The sequence below is a fragment of the Cricetulus griseus genome, assembly GCF_003668045.3.
Source record: "Cricetulus griseus strain 17A/GY chromosome 1 unlocalized genomic scaffold, alternate assembly CriGri-PICRH-1.0 chr1_0, whole genome shotgun sequence".
Taxonomy (NCBI): Eukaryota; Metazoa; Chordata; class Mammalia; order Rodentia; family Cricetidae; genus Cricetulus; species Cricetulus griseus.
This window is the reverse complement of record NW_023276806.1, coordinates 28856320-28871366: the sequence shown is the minus strand read 5'-3', so window position 1 is coordinate 28871366 and position 15047 is coordinate 28856320. Positions and strand designations below refer to the sequence as shown.

The 15047-nt window shown below is 42.1% G+C and overlaps 1 protein-coding gene across 3 annotated transcripts in view; it reads right to left on the bottom strand.

Moving 5' to 3' along the window:
- Positions 1-15047, bottom strand: part of Sec24b (SEC24 homolog B, COPII coat complex component) — a 73245-nt gene that overhangs the window by 38106 nt on the left and 20092 nt on the right. The window contains exons 3-5 of one of the 3 annotated variants that reach the window (XM_027395708.2): positions 14309-14452; positions 11161-11283; positions 1168-1272 (exon numbers count right to left, since the gene is read on the bottom strand). In XM_027395708.2, the coding sequence (XP_027251509.1) occupies positions 1168-1272; positions 11161-11283; positions 14309-14452 (372 nt within the window). The remainder of the gene's footprint in view (positions 1-1167; positions 1273-11160; positions 11284-14308; positions 14453-15047) is intronic. The other 2 variants (XM_027395709.2, XM_027395710.2) reach the window with 2 other exon arrangements.

The window sequence follows — 15047 nt, the reverse complement described above, 5'->3', positions numbered from 1 at the left end:
TCTCTTACTCCCTTTGAACTGAAAGCTTTGCTTTGGTTTGTTTTGTATAGACAGAGCTATTGAAGATATACCAACTAAGTTCAATGAACTATTATATGGACCGGACCCTAGGCCCTGAAAACAGCTACAAAAATTGAGATTAGGACAATTACTAAGAACTGATCATAGGCAATTACTAGACATTACTGCATCAATGTTCAATTTCTTGTAACTACCTTGGTGACCAGGCAATACACACTGTAGTATTTGGGAGTAGAGTTCATGCCTGTGATTTACTTTCAGACAATAAAGGGAAAAATACATGAAGAATTATATAAAGAAGGTGGTTTATTTAGGCAAAACATATATGAGAATATCTTTTAAACTTCAAAAATCTGAAATTATGTTAAAATAAAAATTTAAAACATTTCTGAAAAATAAATGATACTTTTATATATTAAGGAAAATTTCTTCCTAACTGGCATTTCTTATTTTATCCCCCTCAAATCATGTTTAAAGATTCAAAGATTTTAAAACATCCACACAGAATAGCAGCTTTTGATTAGACAAATTGTAGCAAATCCTCCCATCAATAATACAGTAGAAAGAAAATTGTGGTCACACAAAGTAACTTGAATGAGCACTACTTACTCATCTACTCTTCAAATGTTAATATTAGTGGAAGAACTGAACTAATTTTTAACAATGTTCTACCGATCAAGCTTAAAAATATAATGAAGTAGGTTGTCACCACACAACCATGTCCCTTCTTTAGTGAGCATGGTATAAACTGCTATTTCATGAACAGGCTTAGAGAGCCCAGGGGACCCAGACCCCAGAGGACAGTATCTTATTTCTCTATCACATTACAAAGTCCATACAGCTCATTTTGATTAGTGTGAAGGAGCATGCAAGGCAGAAAACATGATTCCTAAAGAGTGCTACAGCAATCAGCAGGGCTTCAGTCAGGCCTCACTCCTTTGCACACAGCTTGGGAAGACAGGCAAGTCTAAAAGAAGAAAACATTCAACCATCATCAAAGAGGTGATCCAGTCAAGTGAGCCAACTCTGTAACCCAAACTGAGCTGTTCAAGTTGCTCAATCTTCAGACATTTTCTAAAGGTTAAGATTGTAAATAAAGACAGTTTAAACAGGCGAAGATGGAAACTGTGTAAAGCTAAAGCAGACCTGCTTCCTCATCCTCATCCTCCTCTTCCTCATCATCGGAAGCTGATGACAAGGGAGTTGGTGTGGAGCTAGCTTGATTATTAACATAGTCACCATACTGCATGCCTGTAAAGTGGAAAGCACAAACACAAGAGTCAAACCAACAGGAAAGGCAAGGAAATAAATCTTGACATTACATTAAAAGTGAGAGAGAACTGACATTCCAAAGAACATCCCAGCATGCATATTAATATCAGCAGATTATTGTCAAAACCAGAACCATTAGAAAAGTCTATGCAAAGCAGTTTAGTAAAGCAATTTCAATCTGAACTAACTGGTTTAAGCATGAAAAAAGTACCATATATTATGCTGACTTTGGAACCCACAGTGGTGTCCTCAGAAAATATTTTGAGCTCATCTCCATTTACCTTCTCCAGCTTTGAGGCTGTGGTGGTGCACCTCCCTGGAGAGCGTGCTTTCCTGGTGGACACTGATCATTTCTACTGAACTAAATTTGTATGGCTGCATGCTAAATGCATTCAGTACTAGGTTCCCTCTGCATGCTAATCCACCTTGGTGGTAACTCAGTTGTCTTAACGGAAAAGAATGACAGTTAAAAACTGTACAGAGCACAGTTCTCTGCTCAGTGGGGACACTGTGGCCCTTAAGCTCACAATGACACCAGTGCACTTTGTGAGACGCCCAGTCCTGTAGGTGTCACCCTATAGCCTACACGTGGGTGTGAAATAAGATCAGTATGTCTGAAGTCCACCAAGAAGGCAGACCATGGAAAAGACACAGGCTGGTGTTGCTCCCTGTGTAAGGCTTCCTTTGTCATACAGTGACTACATATTATTACTTAATCTGGTAAAGTCAACATGCAAAAATTAACATCCATAACATTTTCAAGGAAAATACAAGTAATCTAACTTTAAAATGACAACACTTTATAGATAGGAGCAAACACATGCTTACAAGGAAAATCTCATTGCTTTATTTGAAAAGGAAAAACTGCAGACACAGAGCTGGTGTCTCCACGGACACCCAGTACGCTAGAAGCACTGTGGAGTGTCACCAATCACAGGCTCTGTGGCCTCATATGCTCTTGCCGTTACTTCTCGGGTGGCCTTTTTGGTTAATGTGGATGAAGAGAACTCATTTTGAGAGAACGAAAGTGGCTAATAAGCACATTTGAGTTCGGAGAAAAGCCAAGGTTAATCTGTAGGTGAGTAAAGCTTTGATCTTCCCACTAGCACAAAGCATCATGGGAAATCTGCTAGCTTTGCTGAACTGGGGCTTGTTTTGCTTTTGTGTTTTCAGCTGGTTTCACTCTGTAGCCCAGACTGGTCTTGAACTTACAGTACTCCTTAGGTCTCAGCAAACTAAGTGATGAACTAGTTTGCTGGGGTGAACTATCATCATACTCGGCTAGCTGGAACATTTAATACAGTTAAAATAGCAGTTATCTTGAATTCATCTGAGAAAGTAAAACTCAATATAAAATAGGTTCATGAATTACATGACAAATTGGTGTCTTCCAAATTCAGTGGCATGGTCCTCTAACCACCTACTTAAAAATTTAGCTAATATTAGTCCATAAGTTAAATATACAAAGAAGTTATGATTAAACAGATCAACAGCAAAAGGTTTTTCACAAAATAAATCCTTAAATTTAATGACTTACTTTAAAATGTCACACTTGCTCAATGGGCTATTGGTAGTGTACTCTAAAAGGTACACACACATATGTGTGTGTAAAGATGACACAAGACATATTCTGTTCGATGTATTAAAGAGAAGCCAGTAAGCAAACAGTGAGAAGAGAACCAGTCTTGAGGACTGCATTAGTACAGATGTTTATTGATGTTACTCAACAATACAAAGCAACTATATCTCTAGGTTTAAACAGATTTATTTCAATTATTAGGAAAGACTTTAAGCCCTAGTTGTCAGAAAATAAGATGGCTAAACAATGATAAAAATTCATATAGCAACAATTTAATTCAGTAAAGCAAGCATTTAAGTAAGAGAATAATATTATGTATTGTAGACTTTAGAATATATTGTAGTTACCCATTTACTATATTAGCTAAATGTCACATACCTTTCTCCCACCATGACTTTTAATATTTTCAGAAATTAGCTTACCTTTGCTTGTGCAAGTAAGCTCCACTAAAAGCTTAGGAATATTGATAGATAAGAACATGATGTTTCAGAACCACAAAAGAATGATAATAGCTTTGGAATAAGACCACTCCACATGTAAAGGTCCTGCTTCAGGTATGTAGAGTATATTCAGAATGCAACCACTGGGGAGCCTTTGCCACAAAGGGCTAACTGCCCCATAGCCAACTCTAGCATCCAGGGATCCCACAGTGCTTCTATTCAAATCCTCTTTAAGAGCTGAAACGCATAGCATGGGTTAGGTCAACCATAAAGTAAGAGACTGTAACATCGCCTCCTAGAGCTCAAAACCAGCCAAAGAACTATACAAAAACAACTGTTCTTACGTTCTAAAGTACTGGGTTAGCCAAGACTTACAAGCTATGAATTTAGTGAGAGCAAGAGGCAAAAAGCACTTGACGGGATGTGACATAATGAAGAGCACCACAGTTAACAGACTCCAGAACCTGAGAGGCCACTCCCCGGTAGCAGTGCCAACAGAACACTCAGGAAATAAACCCAGAAATTAGGATTTTTCTGTGGGTTCTCCTACTCAGAAAAATCTCACTGTTCTGATAATGCCTGGACCTTTTCAAGCATATTTCCTGTGAGTTTCATCTTTCCTACTAAACATGGAATACTGCTATTAAGGAAGTTGGAGAAAAACTCATTTTGTTTTCCTTTCCAGGGTGTGCAAACTAAATAAATCCACTTTCCTTGCCAATTGCTATTTCTGAACTTCTTCTAGAATACAGGGAAATTAAAATTATGGACACAGGAGTGAAATTCATACCCTCCTTGAAAAATAAACAGTAAAGAAAACACAAAGTCCGCCCTACCCTCGTTCACTGCTGTGGTCTGGGCACACAGCTGATGCCCAAGCTGCGTGTGTTCTAGGTTTGAGCCCAGCAAGAACGGTGATACCGAAAAGCATATTTGGATTAAACTACCTACTACTACAGGTCTTCTGCAGAACACATCCTTTGGGACAGTTTAATAAAAGCTATCTTTATTGTCCCCACTGTAGCTATGCTGAAAAGAAACTGAACTGGTCTCAAGAGAACAACCCTGACTGATTTTTAATTCGAGAGTTTCGATTTCAGAGCAACTTTTATCTTTCCTAGGGTTATCTTTAGAGCAGCACTCATTAGAAGACTTCTCACAGGCTCACATGAAATACCAGCTTTACAATAAGCACTCAAATGCCCACTCTGTTGGTACTATTTTTCCACCCGAAGAAGTACCGTGCTAACAACCTTCCCCCTACGTAACAAAGGACACAGTAGTCCTGACTCACCTAAAGTTCATTCTGAAATACTGTACTGAGGTATAAAATCTCTCTGTGTAGCTACAAAGACAGTGTCCTCACTCCTTAAACTTAAGACTTCCTTTTCTGAAGATGCCTCAGGTACAGGCAAAGCATTTTAGAAAAAGAACTTCTCTGGCATGGTCCCCTTCAGGTGAGGCAACAGGGGTAAAGACAGTGAGTGTGCTTTCATCAGTCTGCAACCACTACTGTCAAAGAACTATCACTTTCAAAGTGTCTTGTGAGAGCAAAGCAAAAACAAAGAAATACTCAACAGATGAGCAGTGTGACAGAGCAGATAAACACTGGGACTCTGCTAGCACTCGGGAGCAGAGGGAGCCAGATACTGAGTGTGAGTTCAAGGGCAGCCTGGTCTACACAGTAAGTTTCAGGTCAATCATGGCTACATAGTGAGCTCCTGTCTCAAACAAGCAAGAAAAAACAACTGGGATTCTAGGTTCAATTTAGCTTCAGCTGCATTCTAGTTGTTAGCAATTAGGAAGTTATTAACTACTACACCCAGGCCTGCTGGATCCTGGAAACCTGACTGGGGCGACGCAGGAATGAAGAAACTACAGACACTGAAGAAATGACAGACACACATACAGAAAAGCTGAGAACCGGTAGGCTTTGCTCTCTATGATGGAGAGCACTTACTAAGCAACGCGGAAACTCAGCATGTTTATTATGTACAGCACGAGGAGGAGGGGTTAGTCTTGGTGGGAGGTCTCTGTAAGGGAACAGTCTCAGGCTGTAAACATCCAGGAGGAGGAAGCTGCAGTTGGGAGGAGGAAGCTGCAGTTGGGAGGAGGGAGGAAGCTGCAGTTGTTGCTTTCTGTGCACACTGTCAACATTCGTGCTGGGACCAGGGGAAGGCTTTGGCCCTGAGCCTGACCCGGAAAAGGCTTTGCCATGTCCATGGATCTGAGGCACTGGGGTCCTTGACATAGCCGTGCTCATGTCAAACAATACACATTCACTTAGGCCTTCCTCTGCTCCCTACATCTCCCCCTTTCTTATTTCTTAGATGTTCACGATGACTCTCCACGTTTAGTCCAGAGGTGGTTCGCTGTAATGCTCAACACCAGACTGCAAGGATGAGAAGAGGGAAGAACATAACAGCTGCTGTGCCCAAAAAAAGCGAAAGGAATGTCCTAACAGGTTAAACAGACTGGAGCTTGAAGCTTGTCCAGGTCTGTTTTGTGGTTTAGGAGAAACAATCTTACATAAGCCCTCTGCATTCCTAGGGTATGCTGACATAACTGGGCCAAATCCTCACTGTGATCATGGGCCCAAACACTCAGGGGTAGGCCTTAGTTCATTCCCCAATTGTACCTATCTGCTGTTGCTATAAGGGGCTGCTATCACACACGTGTCAGTAGTCATCTCTGTGACATTCCTGTCTGTATCTAAGGGTTGTAGCTCATCCCCAATAGTTGAAGAGAGCCCACCAGGACTCCAGGTATTTACAGGGGGTGCCATCAGTATAAACAGACCAAGCCACTAAATGAAAAAGTAGCGGTCGGGGACTGTAGGTCCAGTAGGCTTTTCCCCTGACTGGACTTACCTGGATAGATATGATTACCAGACACATCAGAAATATAGCCGCCGGGTTATTTCCCAACCCCAGGCCTCGTGCTCCCTCCTCCGACATTTGCATCAGCCTTTTTATCTGACCCCATGTTGGTGGTGTCGCCCTCCTTGAAGTTTGTGCAGGAGGCCTCCTCCTTGGAGAGCGCTCGACTGGCTTCAAGGGCCACACTTTGGGTTTCTCTGTGGGCTCCGGTCTTGGTCTCTTCACACCTGCAACCAGGAACTTCACTGCATCCACAGCTCTTTAGATGCCTTGAAGGTACCCAAAGTGGCTGTTCCACACCTTCAGGGAAGACACAAGAATACCCTCTTCCCCACATTAGCACGGGGAACAGGCCAAACCTTTTCCTGTCATGACATGTTTCCATAGCATCTTAGGTTTTATTCCCCTGTCCTGTGGTCATCAGTACTATTCTGTTGCCATAATGCCATCTTCTATATGATTTAAAATTTAATGTAAATAAAGCCTTGTTTAGAGACTTGGTAGGGGCAAAAAATCTCCCCCTCTTGCTTTTCTAACTGTTGTCTGAGTGACCTGTCTCTGAGGGTTGTAAGGAATGCCCATGTTGTAAGCTACTTCATGTTGGACACAACAGTTTTTTTAATGCAGAAAAGTTGTAAGCAGGAGCACTGTCCATCTTTAGGTGTTGTGGATGGCCCATAATACAAATGCAAAAGGCAATGAGAAATACTAGGATGGCAACCTCCCTGAGTAGACAGGATATAAACAACATGAGAACAGATAGCAACAGAAACATGCACAAACTACTCTCCCAAAGGAGATGACAGGAAGAACATCCATCTGCCACACAGCACTGGGATGTAACATCCCGGGGTCAATGCCACCATCATATGTGACAAGCTGGAAAGGACTGCAGTGAGTGCATAGCTTAACTATTAGCCTATCCTGTTCTCAGAAAATGGCAGATTCTTTTGTAAAGAGGAGGCGTTTTGTTGACAGAGAATGACTATCACAGGCTTTTATCAAGGTAACAACAGGGAAGCAGAGCAAGGACCCTGAGACCAAGTGTCAGCCATGCATTAGCATCAGCCAATGGCCTGGGGAGAGCTGAATGTGATCAAATATGGCAAACAAAGCAAGGGCTCTGACATGGAAGCAAGAGTGGTATAGCTTTTGATCTGGTGCCCGACCTACATAGGCTTGCCTTACTACATAGTAGCATTGGCTGTAAATATTGACAGGAGGGAAGGCAACATCTTTCAAAACTATGTAGACTGCAGAGTTGAGCTCATTGAGTGCACTGTACTTCAGAGCCCAAGTAGGAGTGGTAGGTAGCTACAGCGCTGCCGCAAGTGGCTGTAAGGACAGTTCTAGCTAAAGCAAGGGGTGAAGACTGTATGGCCTCAGGAAAATAACCCCATGGATGGATGTACAGTGAGTATATCTTGGATGGTGAAAGATGAGAATCAAGCTGGCCAGGGTAATCAGCCAAAGAGCACTACCAGGCAATTGACTGTAGCCCATGTTGTTGATTGCCTGCATATGGGATGGTATTTACTTCTGGCTCTTTATCCAGCAGTCCTGTAGTGTGTTTGAGGCCCTTTGAGATTAATTTTGCCACCAACTCATAGCAAAGGTTCAAAACTCTGGATGAGGAATGCCCTAAATCTAACTATTTCAAAATGCTTTGCAATTGCCAGAGTGCCCCAGTAGGGGTCATGGGTGATTTTGGGATTGCTAGTGAAAGAGGCATGCCTAGGACCCATATATATACCTGGACACAGACACTGTCATACAGCTAGAGCCATCAGAGCCTCAAAAGCAGAGCAGTATGGCATGGAGAAGAGGGACCAGTGTCCCCTCCTAAATTTTGGAAAATGGAGAAAGTTCTTGGATAGTAAGCTTAAGTACAGGTCTGAGTCAATTACATCTCCCAACTATTTCTTGAAAATCATAAGAGTTTTGAGAAAATCCTTGCAAGTTTCTAGCTTTTGAAGGCACACAGCATGCTCCTCTATATTCTTACCTAGGTACTAGAATGGAGATGCCTTTTGAATCTTTTCTGGAGAAACAGGTCTAGAGGTCTCTTTTTGAGACCAACAAAGCTCACTGCCAGTTTGGAAGAATCAGATGACTAGTAAGAAAGAATATCACCCATACAGTGAGCCCTGGCGTTTCAACAACAAATTCCTAACACACAGTAGGGCTGCTTTCACACCCTGGGAAAATGCTGTGCAGATAGACTATGATTAGGCAGGAGAGGGGTAAAAGCAAACTTTTCCAGATAGTCAGGATGTGGCCAAATGGTGAAAAGCAATGCTTTAAGTCAGCTATAATAAATAAAAATGTGATGGTACAGCAACAGATGATGGTTGGTGGTCCTGGCCCACTGCCTGCATGACTCTGTTTATAGCTCCTGAATCCTGGAACAGCCTCTATTTACCTGATTTCCTGACAGGGGTGTTCCAGCGGATAAGGAACTGCCCTGTAACTGGTTCTCCACCAAAGCAGTAGAGGCAATTTCCCCCCTGTGAGTGGTCACTGATCTACCCAGAGAGCTTCTCTGATGGCCAAGTGATCTGGGTGGCGAATTTCCACCAGGCATGCCATGTAACACTGACCAAGGCTGCTAGTGAACACCAGCAGTCAGATGACATCCCACTATGCCCAGCCTTTTATAATCATCCCGAAGATTTATGGGAGTAGCTGCAACTTGTATTTTACCCAAACCCCATAAAGGATTAAATCCCTGGTGTACTATCTAATAATAGTATGGCTTTGGCTATATAACAGGATTCCCATTTGGCTCAGATATGTCAGTCCCATAAAATCACAAGCAAATTGGGCAGGGTATACAGCCTAAAGCTCCTTGATGACCTCCAGCATCCTGACATCTAATTACAGTGAACTTGGTGATGGTGCCCACACCTTGCCGACTCCCTGTAGGCTGGTTGTGATTGGCTGAAGTGGCTACGCTGGAGGCCAGTGTATCATTCCACAATCATGGGCACATCTGCCCTGGTATCAATAAGCCCAAGAAAAGCTTTACTATTTAAGTTCAGCATCATTTCTGAGTAATTTTCTGTCACTCCTTGTACTCAGTAACATGGTTTGAAGACCCAAAACCCCAATCTTTATAGGTCTAAGCCATGAGCACCTTTCCTTGCTTAGTATTAGGGAATATCTCTAGGGGTACAATTTTTAATTTAGGTGTAATAGCAAACCAAGTTTAGAGTAACTGAACCAGAACCTTAATTTCCCCTCCATAATCGTCATCTATTACCCCTGAGTGAATCTGCAGTCTCTACAGGCTCTGGCTGTTTCTGCCTAAAATAAGTCCTACTGTAGCTGCTGGCTTGGCCCTGTCCCACGTTAGGGGTCGGTGTAAGTCAGGTGGTGGAACTGAGGTTGAACCCCCACTACCTGAGGCTGCCTAACAGAGCTGATCAATGGTGCATTTTGGTGGCTGAGAGTTATTCATGGGGACTCTCAGGGTAACAGTGCCTAGTGTTTACAGGGTTATCAGCCACTTCCCAGGCTCTCTTGGGGTTGCTGATGAATACCCATTTGTAAATGGCATTTGTTAACCCAATGAATTCCTCTCTGACATCTTGGGTATAAACCTGGGAGGCTGTGCAGATCACGGGAGATGGAGGGAAAGGGGCATGCTTTTATTAAAATTTGAAATCCATGTGGCTGCAAACACATGTAAAATGTTCTGTTTTTTTTTCTACTTATGTAACAGGCACCATTTCCCTCACTCTGAGCATATAACTTACTTAAGGACTGCTGCAAGAGATATTTTTTAAAGGTGACTAGAACATATTATGTCCAGATACATTCTAACTGTAATCCCTACGTACCTCCTTACAAGTTGTGTCAGCATTTTCAAAGCCAAGTGACTGGTAAGCACCTTTTCTACCTCAGGGCCAGTCATCTGGAGGCACCATAGGTTAAAAGAACAGGCAATGCTGGCTACAATTCTGGCTCTGCCCAAGAATCCCCACAAGGTTTTCCCCTTTAGAGGGCAATTCTTTCTTTGCTTAAGGCAGCCATGTTAACTTGTTGGTAAGTTTCAACGTGTGTGTAACTGGTTGTTGGTTCCTTCATAAGTCTAGACCCAAGAACATGTGTGTGGCTATGGCAGCTCCATGGGCTATCACACTGTGCTTGGTCGTCACATAATTCCAAAACCCAGCCTTGAACAACAGCTAACCCCCTGGTTTGGCAAGATTTCGCCATGCTTAGCCAATCAGAAGGCCGGGCATTACCAATGAGGATGCACTGAATACACCCATGGGTACACAGGGCCACAGGCCTACAGGCTACACAGGCGTGCTTGACCTCCTCCTAGGACTGAAAAGGTAGTCTCATGAAAGCACACCATGTGGTTTGAATTGTGTGGATCAGGTCTGCTCAAACACGAACAAACAATCCATTAGTGTCCTCTTCAAACCTCAGCCGAACAAGGTTTGCTGGAAAGGAGTGACATTATGTCACCTTAAAACTCGCTGCAGCCCAGACACAAAGAGCAATTTCACCCTGGGTTGGGTGTCTTTATCCTCATAATCACTTTGCTCACTCAGTATTAGGGTCCAGGGCATGAGGCAGGTCAGGGCAAGCCCTGCTGTGAATTCAATTTGCCCCAATGCCCCTGCAGATCCAATTCTGCAGAGCCTGCCCTCCTCTGAGGAAATAGCTATGCATCTATGGAATCACACAGAAGACTCCAAACACTGTATAAGAAAATGGGAATACACTTGGGTTGTTCTGTCCTGTGTCTATTAGCTTCTTTCCTCTTTTTTCCCAAGTAGTCCAACTCCCTGTCCCTTCTTTTGGAAGCCCAGGGCATCTGAACAAGTCTAAGAACTGCTTCACAGTATTAACATAAGCCTGCCCATCTCTAGATTCTGCCTGCCTGTTTTACACCTAACGCTTACAATTACACCATACCTTTATTTGCGAACTTCTCCTTCATTTTTATCTTTACCTTTAATTGCGAACTTCTCTGGGGGGCGTTCCCTCATCCGACCGATGCAAGTTCCCCATAGTCCAGGGTCTCTGTTCAGGCGCCACTTGCCACATCCAGCATGGCTAGGTACTGGAAACCTGACTGGGGTGACGCGGGAATGAAGAAACTACAGACACCGAAGAAATGACAGACACACATACAGAAAAGCTGAGATCCGGTAGGCTTTGCTCTCTCTGATGGAGAGCACTTACTAAGCAACCCGGAAACTCAGCACTGTTGTCTTACTAAGCAAGAGGAGGAGGGGTTAGCTAGTCTTGGAGGAAGGTCCCTGTAAGACAGCAGTCTGGCTGTAAACATCCGGGAGGGAGAGCTACAATCGATGCTCTCCAGACACACTATCAACATTCATGCTCTGACTGGGGGTAGGCTTTGCCATTTCCCTGAGCCTGACCTGGGGAAGGCTTTGCCAATTCCCATGAGTCTGAGACACTGGAGTCTTGGTATGCACATGCTCATGTTAAATACTACACATTCACTCAGGTCTTCATCTGCTTCCCACAACTAACTTGGCAGTCTTTCACTTAATCTCTAAGATGCAGTAGTTACTACCTCAGACGCTTGTTGAAAGCGTTAAGTAAGTCCTGTGTATCACATGCTCAGACACATCATACCTGACATGAACACATACATAAATACTGTATATGTTTGTTTCCACTATTTTATGTATATAATTGAAATCATTATCAGTTATTCTCTCTCTCAAAGTTTGTTTCAGAGGGTCTTGTGTAAGCCAGATTAGCTTCACACCTGACGTGCAGCTAAGGCTGGCTTGGCTTTCTACCTGCAACCCCTGGTTTCTTCCTTCTATCTATGTAGGTCATACTCTGTCTTCCTCTGGAGCACTGGGAGTCATTAAGGTGTCTTCACACATGATTTTTAAAAAAATAAATGGGAATGTATTCTAGAACCACCAGATGTTTTCCCAGATACACTGGATAAAATTCTATGTGGAGGCTGGAAGATAAAGCACTTATTGTGCCAGCATGAAGGCCAGGCTTCACACCCTCAGAAGCCATATTCCAGCCAGGCAGGTGGAGCAGCCACCTATAATCCCAGGGACATTCTAGCAGACAGGGGATTCCCGGGGTGTGGTAAGTTAGCTAGACTATACAGAATTGTCTAGCTCCATGTTCAGCTAGAAATCCTGCCTCAAATTAAAGTGGAGAGCTATTGAAAGAGACACGTCCATCAGACTTACACAGGCATACATGTACATCCTTCACCCTCATACAGTGAAACATGCACACACACATGCACACCACACACACACAAAAATAAAATCTACAAGTGCCACCATGCCTAGCTTCCACAAAAAGGTCTTAATAAAATAGTTACATGTATATAGGCTATGTATCTTCTCCAATACATTTTAAATCCTCTCTAGTTATTTAAAATACCTAATACAAAGTAAAAACTATATAAATACTTGTCGTGCTATATTGTTTAGGGAACAATACCAAGCTCAGTGGCTGCATATGCTCAGTACAGATGCTTCCTGGGTATTTTCAATCCATGGGTGGTTTATTAAGTCTTCAGAGCTAGAGGTTGGGGTCTGGATGGCAGTAGTGGTCATATGACCCCCAGCACACTCTCTAAAGATGGAGTGCTGCACCTCTTCCAAGAGCTCCATTCATACAGACTATAACTTGCACAACCACAGTATTCTTGACTTACATGACAATTAGGTTATAGCTTATATCTACTCAAAGGCAAAAAGCAATCTGCCACTTAGAAAACAAATTCACACATCTCCAGCATTATATTTTTCTGTTACTTATGCAAGTAGCTGATCTTAGGTAAATGAAGACTTTGTCAACAGCCAGTAACAATAAAAATTAGTTACAGTTTAAAGAAAGTTTGAATTAGAAATCCTTTGCTCTGCTACTTATTAACCTGTAATCCTGGGCAAGTTACTTCAACTCTATGACTCTCAATTCTTTAATCTGCAAAACAGAGACTTGTGCCAAATGATTAATATGTGGATTAATGAAAAAATACAAAGTATCTTGAATGTTCTAGGTACTCAATAAATATTAGGAACTTCTTCGCTCTCTAAAATGTACAAAGAAGAAATTCTGTGGTTGTTTAGGGGCCAAGTGCATTGTAAAATGATAACTGAAGATACCATCAATGGAGAAGACACAAGAAGGCACCATTCAGAGCTCAAGTTCATGCTAAGCTAAGTCTTCCTACCACTGTGCCCGCTGGAAGGAAAGATTGAGGAGAAAGAGATTCTATGCCTAGGCTTCCCGGCTTTGGGAACCAGCAAATACTTTTGGAGTTGATTCCTTTCAAATTAAGTAAGAAATTTTACAGCATATAATCTGATCGATTGACACAAAGGTTTCCATTGGCCACATAAACAACAAATAGAAGCAGTAAAAGTAGCCTAAGGATTTACAGTGCTTTTTCAGAACAGTGAAGATTCGGAACATAACAGAAGACTTTTTTCATAGTCAAAGCTAGAGATTGTCACACATAGTAAGTACAGTCCTTAAAATAGTCCAAGTGAACTAGAAATACAAACTCTGATCAAATGAAATACAGATTAGGCAGAAACATCAATACTTTGGAACTTTTGCCATATAGAAAGTAACCAAGAAAACTTGGGAAAGAAAGGACAGTGTGGAGAAACAAGATTCAAACAGTCTATGTGAGATCTGTCACTTCCTTGTTTAAGAATATTAAATTAACTGCATAGTCTGCCAATGATGCAAGTAGAGGCTACAATCCCACCATGACACCTCTCACCACCCCCCAAAGTATGGATGACTAACAATAATGACAAGCACAGAAATCTTCAAACAAGACACAAAGGTTCACTAAAATAAGATGATGATGGCTGATTTACCCTAAAAAGAAAAACGTCTAAATGGTTTAAAAAAGGAAATTCAACATCCCAGGACAGAAGAATTAGTGAATCCAAATTATATAAAATATCTAATCAAATAAATGAACATGAGAGACTAAATTGTCATATTTGAGTTCAGATTATAATTACTTTTTTCATGTTTTCAGTTAGTTATGGCTATACAGTCTGGAGTTTTCAAGTCAGCTACTGAGATGTGAGTGTGCATATGCATAAACTAACCAGCTTCTCACATACCTTTGGTCTGCATTTGCTCTGGGGGTGGTAGAGCTGAGGGCAAAGGCCCAACCGGGTGACTCGGAGCAGGAGGCATTCTTGATGATGAGGGTCCTGGCAAGACTGTGGACACTACGGAGCTGGACTTGGGAGGCTGGACATTTTCTGTAACAGGGTAAGATAGAGAGTCTGCAACTGAAGACAAGAAACCATTTCACCCACAGCAACAACCCTGAAACATGTTAGAATAAGTTTGCTAACAAAATTCAATGGATTTGAAGTATCAGGGACGCTCCAGTGCCACCACACTGATTTCGCATCTAGTGGTCCAAACAAACCAATTCCCCCAGAGTATGAAAATTGGTTCCTGATGTTTTAATAATTTGTAATGACAATTTTTTCTAAAACATTCCAAGATGTCATGACTTTTTTCAGACAAAACGAAATGTTTTTCTTTACAAACCAATGACCAGTACTTTTGATTACTGTACTATACAATGGTGACCAAGGTAGAGTGGATAGAGGTAATGAATTCTCTGAATTCTATAAATCAGCTCACTTTCATTTGGCTGTGTTTACTTATTTATTTATTCATCTATTCATTTATTTATTTGCAGGAACAACCTGGCTATTTTCTCCCAGTGGTAGAGGTCAGAGGTCCAAGAACAAGGTGCCTTAATGTTTGCCGTGGAGCTGTAGATGATCAACTTCTTCAGTTTCATATGGCCTCTGGGTTCTGATCCTTTTGTAAGAACACCAC